The sequence below is a fragment of the Stegastes partitus genome, unplaced genomic scaffold (assembly GCF_000690725.1).
Source record: "Stegastes partitus isolate 25-593 unplaced genomic scaffold, Stegastes_partitus-1.0.2 Scaffold1634, whole genome shotgun sequence".
NCBI classification, from domain to species: Eukaryota; Metazoa; Chordata; class Actinopteri; family Pomacentridae; genus Stegastes; species Stegastes partitus.
The window spans coordinates 1-8,757 of record NW_007579365.1 but is presented as its reverse complement, the minus strand read 5'-3'; the positions used below and the strand labels follow the sequence as shown (position 1 = coordinate 8,757).

General features: G+C 42.6%; 1 protein-coding gene across 4 annotated transcripts in view; it reads left to right on the top strand.

Moving 5' to 3' along the window:
- Positions 1-3,191, top strand: part of adgrg6 (adhesion G protein-coupled receptor G6) — a 114,744-nt gene extending 111,553 nt beyond the window's left edge. For 3 of the 4 annotated variants that reach the window (XM_008301140.1, XM_008301142.1, XM_008301143.1), the window contains one exon: positions 562-3,191. In XM_008301140.1, the coding sequence (XP_008299362.1) occupies positions 562-773 (212 nt within the window). In that variant the 3' untranslated portion in view covers positions 774-3,191. The remainder of the gene's footprint in view (positions 1-561) is intronic. The other variant, XM_008301141.1, reaches the window with a different exon arrangement.
- The last annotated feature ends 5,566 nt before the right edge of the window (positions 3,192-8,757 follow it).

The following is an 8,757-nucleotide window of genomic DNA, read 5'->3' as shown; positions in this document are numbered from 1 at the left end:
AAAGACCCCAGGCCAAGAAGCAAACCCAAGACCTTCTAGCTGTAACAGTTTAAGAATGATAATATACTTTTGGCTCAGGACATCATGAGTATTGCACATTTTTGGATGGTTTCACATGTTATTGCACATCTCTGCTCATATACCCTGTAATGGTACAATAATACATTCTGTTTCTCTTGGACACTTTGACCTCACTCACATTCCTGTTCTTGCTTTGCTCTCTTGGTAAGTTCATTTCAAAGATGCTGTGCAAATGTAGCTGCACGATTTAAATCTAGACAGTTTTGTTTTTTGCTGTAAAATAGTTTTTTGGTTTTTTTTGTAATTTGTAAAATGGTTCCTAAAACATAAAGTGTTAAGTCCTGCCTCTGATAGACAAACTTTAAACTTGTAATAATACTAATGCTTGAGAGTGAAGTAATGAGTGCTGACATGTTTTATTTAACACCACGAGGGAGAGACTAAATTAAAACAGCTCCTCAGCTGTCGTCAAACAATTCATTGATTATTATAAATCACAACTGTTGCATGTTTCTGTCTCTCTTTGCTCCCCGGCTGCAGATAAATGTTTCTCCAACCAGACCAGCCCCAAGTGCATCTCCTCTTCCTCTTCCTCCTCAGAGGTGGAGCCCAACTCCTCTTCCTCCTCGTCTTCCATCCTCCCTGTCAGCCAGATGATCGACAAGGTGAAAGGTTACTGTTCCACGCGCTCCGACAACTTCTACAAGAACATCATCATGTCTGACAGCTTCGCCCACAGCACCAGGTTCTAGATCCGTCCTCAGCGCTCTGGAGCCTCCAGAACCGTCCATGTTGTTATCATCCTGCAGACAGAGGATGCTTCTGTTAAAGCAAAGGTTCCAAAATGAAGTGTAACCCTCAAGTCCAAGTCGTTGTTCTGGGCCTGCCGCCCAACATTCTGGAACCTTTTTGTGTTCTGGAAGTTCCAGAACGCTGCCTTCCGACATTCAAGAACGCTGTGTCCCGTGGAACCGTTCCTGATGTTCTAGAACTCTCCGACAGCCTCAACAGTCTAGAACGCGCCGTGTTCTGGAACCTTTCCTAACATTCCTTCCTGGCTCTGTCCCGGTCCTAGAGTTGTGTTCTAGAACATTTGTTTTTCCATGCACTGTCTCTTCACCATCACCTAGAACTCCTGCATCGTTCCTGCTGTCCCTCTCACTGCTCCCACAACTGTGAAACCAATTCAACTCCAGTGTATTTTGTTTGCAGACATAAAGCCTGTCTTCCACTGCAGGAACTTGCAAGATGCTTTTAGGGCCACATGAGCCTCTGTGCTGTTCCACCCACAGGACCCACCAGTGTAGAACCTCTTTCAGACCTGCTGCAATGTGGGTGCTTCTGAGCAGCCCTGGAAAAAAAAAAAAAGAAAGAAACCAACCCTGCAAAACCAATAAATGCTGGTTGGTTAAACTCAGACATCTCAGTGAATGGTGTTTATTCTGCCCTCTCTATGTATACAGAAACACTGCAAAGCCTTCAAAGCTGTATTTCCTTTATACTCGTAGAACTCTCAGTTACAGTCAATAAGTACTATTTGACATTGCTTTGGCAAACTCAGAGTTAATGTTGCAATTGGATCTGTGAGGTCCTGCATCAAAATAAGCACAGAAAAGCAGTCAGAGCACATTTCAGAGCTCTTCTTGTAACTATTAGAGCCACCAAACACTTGCCAAGAGTTCCTGCAGTGGAAAGTTGCCAACATTTGTTGTAGGAGCCACAGTTTTTACTGCAAATGTTAATCGGCCAACTCGAGAATCCACAAGGAGCTGACTGGCGTGTCTGACTGAATACTAATCTGATTTCCTCAGCACCAGTGCACCATGTATGATATGGAGTGAAAATGCATGAACAGCTTCATGATGTAATCTTTTGCATTGTATGGAAGTAAGCGCCCCCCAATCGAGAAAAATCTGCCTTTTCATTGAACAAGTTCGAAGGGCAGCCTGTGAACTTGCTGAATCAAATTTCTAAAAAGCCAGGGACCAAGTTCAAAGATAATCATGGAGTAAGTGGCGTGTTATTTTTTTGAAGTCTCCTGGATGACAAGGCGTATTGAGAGCTACAGGGTGGTCAGAGACGCTGATGCGATTCTACTGTATCATATGAAATTACAGAATCGGCTGACCTGGCTGCCAGACTGTGTAACTAAGAGGAAATGAAAGGGGAGCGAGGGGAGGGGGGAGGAAAGGATAAACACGAGGTGGGAAGGTAGAGACCGCTCTGGTTGGGGGGGGATAAAGTAGGCTGTTGTGTTTTGTTGTCTCTTTTTTTTTTTTAATACTGTGATATTTGTTAAAAGTGGACATTTGTGTGTGTGTGGAGCCATATCCTCTGTAAATATTGATCTATCTATTCGATGTGCCTTATTCTATAGTGTTCAGATGGTTGCTTTTGTTCATGCCTGTATGGGGTCCTGGAGGGGTCACCGCGACTGTACATACAAACCCAAACATTCTCCAACTCCCCATGCTGCGCAGGCACACAGTCTGCTGCCCTTTTCACCTCAGCCAGAAACAAGAGGTGGCAACACAAAGGGCAGAAACAAAGAAGTTTTAATCAAGAAAGCACGGGGCCAGTTGATCACGGTGCTTTCTGGTGTTAGAAATCAAATGAGGACACCCTTATGTCATGTTTACTGCCATGAAAAACACAGCTGGTGTCTCTATCAGTGGAATGCCCGTCTTCATCAACACATATTCTGAATTTATATCACAAATATTGCAAATGTGACAATGTCTTGAAGCTTGGAGATGTCAAGACGTTTAATGATTGTAATACTCACCACATTCAGTTGGCACTCTCTCCCATAAAGCTTGAGATTCTCTTGCGGAGTCAATGAGTGGCTGCTTGAGGGCAAATAATACAATCCATCCAGTGGCCGCTGAAGCTTCACTCGTGTCAGCCAAAGTTTAGCAATCATATGGGGCGTCATTTATGGAAAACGGCTTCACTGTTCAAATGTCTGTTTTTGTTCAGAAATTGGTAATAGCGGGGCGACCTGACAGCCGAGTGGTTAGCACGAACACCACATGGCGCAAGTCGTGGGTTTGATAATCGGCCGGCTGAAGCCCCGCTACATGACATTCCCCGGCTCTCTGTCCCCACATTCCTGTCTGTCTTGACTGTTCCTTTCAAATAAAGGCAAAATGCCAAAAAAATTAAAGGAATCTGTTTATAGTTTTGTTTTAATCACTTTGACAAAATGTCCCAGCATGAGGTAAGTCTCCCTTTGCTGCTGCCAGGATGATAATTTTATTACGCAAAGGACTGATCTCGAAATTCACTCAAATTACAACAAAATTGTGGCGTCTGACCATAGTTTAGCTTTTTCAGCTGGACTCTGATGATCACTGTGGTCACCCCAATGTAATAAAATGATTGTCCTGGTTCTTCAAAAGTCGACATTTGAAAACCTCAGAATCAATGAGTCTGAGGCCTCGTCCACGTGTAGCAGGTGTCTCACGAAACAAAGATATTTTTCTACGATGTTTCCTGTCATCCACATGAAGATGCAGATTTACGGCATTAAAAACGATTCTGTCAAAAACCTCCGACCAAAGTGAAGATCTGTGAATCCTCCATTTATGCGTCTGTATGTGGACGTCAATAACCAGGTTTTAGGTTTCAAAACATCACTGCCTTTGACAAAATATGTTCTTTACATCACATATGTGACCTGTGTTTACATTTGGAAACAGCGTGGACGCCCTCAGAACTGTGTTGGCGTTGTCTCTGGTCCAGGCCCAGATACCGCTCCACGTACAAGAACACAGGAGGAGGCCGACGGTAAAGACGGTTACGATCCGCCACCTTGACATTCCACGTCTGAGGCATGTTCTCCGTCAGAGACACCAACCCTGGTTTTGGGTCAGACGGGACGCACTGCCAGCTGGTGGGAAAACTTTGAGACAGAAATCGTGCTCCAGGAGGAATGACGTGACAGTTTCCGTATGTCCTGATCGTCGCTCCTGTCGTTGGGAGTTATTACATCCTCACATAGAATATGAATGTGCTGAACAACGCACTAATGCGCTTTGGTGTGGATGAATTCCTTTCTACAAACGAGGTGGTGTGTACGTAAGTTTTTTTCTAGGCAGAGGGGGGAGGATATTTGGTTTTACAAAAACCCTGCTACGTGTGGACAAGGCCTGAAAATAAAAAAAAAATAATGACTCCAGAGATTCTGCAAACCTCTCAACTGTTGGTTCACAGTTTTCTTAGCTAGAGGATATTTCCCAATGGAAGCTGCTGACAGTGAGGTCTGTGTATAATCTGAAGTAATGAGAACATTGTTTCTGGAAGACATTTTTATTATTTCAGGCCCGCAAGTGAAATCTAACCAACGTCCATCCATGTAGTTGCAAGAAAATCTATTTGAAAGTTATGAACCCACTACTGAGAGTTCTTTCACTTGAACATTAATCAAAACTCATCCACAAAAACCAGAGTTTCGTCCCCATTATTCCATCACTTTGTAACACAGAACTGCGGCGGTATTGTCAACATTTCCTGTCCTTTGTCAGACTTTTATACAGCCTGTCAATATCAATATCCTGTCAGTAGATGAATCATTTTCTTCCCATTTGAACTCAGAGGGGATGGCATGCCTGCTCTGAATATAATAAGATTCATGTGAGGAATTCTGCCTGAAATCACCTCCTCGCATAAACCAACTTTAAATATGACGTCTAGACTTTATTTGCTGTCTAAATAAAAGTCATTAGCGGCAACAGTTTGGCCCATAAGAGCATTTAGTCAACATGTTTTCTGTCCCATCAAAGCTGCAATTTTTCTTTTGGTTTTTCTCTTTAACTCAAGTGCAACTTCTTTAAGTTCTGTTGCGTCTGTATCTTGGATAACACAGAAATATATCACTGAAATTGATTCTTATTTTGGGGGTTTTCGTGTGGAAACCTTTAATTTAGCTGCAGTTTGGTTCATAGAATATCCTTTTAAGGCCTCATGAGAACAGCTGTAGGTATGGGGGGTTTTTGTGTGTGCATAATGTCAACGTGAGTGTGGGACCCAAAACGAGAGGGAGGCAGGTTAAAAGGAAGAACGGGTTTATTTGGGAATCCAGGGGGATGAGAGGGGCACCTGGAGGCAGGTGAGGGATCCGGGGTCCAGAGGGTAGCAGGAAAAACCAGGGGCGAGGGTGGTGTCTCGTGCTGGTGCTGGGGAGGGGAGAGGTGAGGCTGGTGTGGGAAACCCGAATGGCTGGACGCAGAGGCTGAACGGAGAAGACGCTGGAGGAACAGGGAGAAACTAAGGTTACTCGTGAGCTCGAGAATAATCACAAAGAGAAAACTTAGTGAAGACGACTAAGTGGCCTGAATGTACCGTGTGTGGGGGAGGCAGTCATCTGGCGCTGGAGCACAGGTGAACGGTGGCTTTGTCCAGCGCGTTGATCAGGATGATGAGCAGCGTGTTGGAGCGTCGTCCTCCAAATCAGCCCAGCCTGAAACTCAGAGACAACCAGTCGCACACAAAAAACATGACCGCAGGAGAAAACAAAAACACACTGAACACGTCTGTATCACCACACATAATGTCCAAACTATTACTCAGAAATATATTATTTTCTTTTCAGTGAAGTTTTATTTGTACTCGCCTTAAAGCAGTCGTTGATTCCTTGATGACCTTCCACAACAGAATCACTATTTAAAGTCAATATTTTTTACCATTGAATTAGTTTTGATAACTTTATATATATTGTGTTGCATTGACAAAAATGACATATTTACATGCCAACCTGCTGTACATAACGTCTCTATTTTTGATCTGATTGGTAACAAATTGTGTCATTCTTGTTTAAACGGACAGTGTCGGACTTTTTCTCCCTCTTCTGGCAGCGAGACTGATTATAAAAGTACTGCAGACACATGTTTAAGCCTCATTATGTATCACAGACTGTAAGGCTTCCTGTCAGTGTCTTTTTGATCAGAAGCTTTTCTTGGATGCTTCCAAGGTTTTTCCTCAACACTTATAACTGCTGTAACTTTCTCCGTCTTACAGTTGCTTCTTTCCTCAGCTCCGGCAAACCAGTCATTGCTGGTGAATGCATTGCTGCTGGTGCACCAGTGCAGGAATGGCACCACAAACTCCAGATCTAAATCTCTGATACGCCGTGAAAAGCAAAGTGTTACTTGACACTTTGGGCTTAATCAGCATTGTGTGAACTCATTTGGCTTAACTGTAACAGATAGTGAGTAAGTAATCCTGCACTCCAGCATTCAGGATCTGTACTTTTTGTCCAGTTTGCCAGCAAACAGCTACACTTAATCTCCGCTGACATGAACCCTAAAATATCTGCTGCTAGTTTTTACAGAACCAAGAACCACATATTCTGCGTATTAGGCCGCGTTAATGTTTAGACATGAAACATGGAGTTTGGTCTGCAAACAAGATCAAATCTAGTTTGTCAGGAGTGTTTTATATCAGGTTTGGAAATTTCACATTTTTGTGTAAAATTACTTATTTTTGATAAATGAAAAAAGATAAAATAGATTTATGAACAAGCTTTTCTGGTAAAAGTTGTGTCACTGACCAAATATATCCTCCAGTTTCCCCTCGCTGTCTCCATAAAAGACAAGCAGGTTGAATAATTTCTGTTGCTTTGGACCATTTTTTTGTGGTGATTTGTCAGTACTAAAAGTGATTTAGCTTCCACACAGATCAAAGTTGTTATTTAGTTGAAAAAAGAGGGAGTTTCTACTTTTCCTGTTGTTCCTCTTGTTGGTTTCAGCCGCCGTCAAACATGCTTTGCACAATAATTCGTGTTTTTTTTTGTTTTTTTCCTTGTCTTCCAGAAGCTTCTAAACCATGTTTTGTTTGTGGGATACTTTTACTTGTTTGTTTGCTGCCCGCCTGCTTAAGCAGACAATCATCTGAACTGAAAAGTGGAAGTTGGAGGACGAACAGAGAAGCTCGCCTCAAATCTTTTGGGGATGAGGTTTACAGTCTGGCTCTTTGAACCTCGATTCGTCAACTGCTGGCTCGCCGGACTTCCACCGTCCACGCGGAGCCAACAGTGTTCAACACCAAAGCACAACTGAGTAGTGCGGCCTGTACTGCATCGACTGTCAGGCATCCTCCTGCACGCATCTCTTTTCTGTTGCCCAGAGTGGTGAAAGTATCATTCAGCCTACTGAAACAAACACCCAGACAGCTTCGTTAATCTGACCCTCCCTGGGTTTAGCTGGAGGGTGGAACAGATAGCTGATATATTTTCTGTGGGCCCCAAAACACAGATAAAAATAAAGCTCTGAATGAATGACAAAAGAGGATTAAATCCACTGACTAGTATTCGTGTGATTGATTATTGGGCTGACACTTTTTTCAATATAGACCCAAAATCTAGAGAGTGATTCAAGCAGCAACACACAAAAGCAGTTTGTTATTAGATCATCTGCCAACCAAAACCTCAGAGTTGTCCTGCATATCAGAGGCTCATCACTTGAATTTTATAAGCAATGCCCACTGAAAAACACCCAGATTAACAAAATGTACAACCCACTGAGACCGGGTTGAAATGTAGGTAAAGATAAGATACATGCTGATATTATTCTACATTTTAGAAATTATTTTAAAATGTATTGCTCTCGTATGAACTACATTTCTTTATAAAACACATTAAAAAAGAGTTAAACCAAAGTTCAAACCATAAGACACCAACAATGACTAAAAGACGAGTCTGAATAAAAGACAATGAAAGAAAACAAATTAAAGATACAACATAGTCAGCAATGAAGACAGGTCGACTTTCCAAAGTCTGAGCAGATCTCACATGGAAAAGAAAACCGTTCCAGAGATTAGCAGCATCTGTGAAGACTCGATCACGTCTGCTTTTATGTCCGTGTCTTAGAACATCCAGGAGCATCTGGTTGGTCGAACTCAGTGCTCTACCTGTGGTATGAAAACGTAAGAATTCTGCTACATAAGGCGGCGCCACGCCAGTTAAAACAAAGCAACATTAAAATCTTTAAATACAACTTGAAACTGACAAGAAGCCAGTGGAAGGAGGCCGGCACACGTGATATGTGATCAAGCTTTCTCTTTTTTCTCTGTTAAAAGATGAACATTTTTTACTCGCTGTGCCAACACACAGAGCATCACAGCGGGCTCACTGTGCGGTAATAAAGGCACGTCTTTAGGATGAAGACGGACTTTCACCTTGGCTAAAAGTCTTAACTGAAAAAAGCTATATTGATTGCTCATCGGGCTAAACCCAACGGGCCAAGAGTTCAAAAGGTCTGGTCAAACAAACACAACAATCTCAGTCTTATTTTCATTAGAACTAGTAAAGGTTAAATCCATGGAGGTTTTAATGTCTTCAAACCAATCCAGCAAAGGGTTGCCTTTGCTTTTATAAGTCCAACACTTCTGCTCAAGTCCATCTGTCTTTACTTTCCGACATCCTCACTCAGCTTGTTGGTTCCTCATGAAGACATGAAACTTTAAAGACAGTTGACAATTACACAGTTTTTTTTTTCAAGATCCAACACTTTCTGAAAACAACTCCTGACTGTTTAATCTCCTAAAATCGCAGCACATTCGTTGGGGGACTCCTCCCAGCAGCCGATGGACCCACTGTGGTGAGAATTTGCTTTTTTAGTGTCTGAGCACCCAAAAGGGTGCAAAGACCCTATTGGAACTGCTCGGATTATTATTATTATTATTAGGGTCCGAGCACCAAAAAGGGTGCGAAGACCCTATTGGAACTGCTCGGATTAT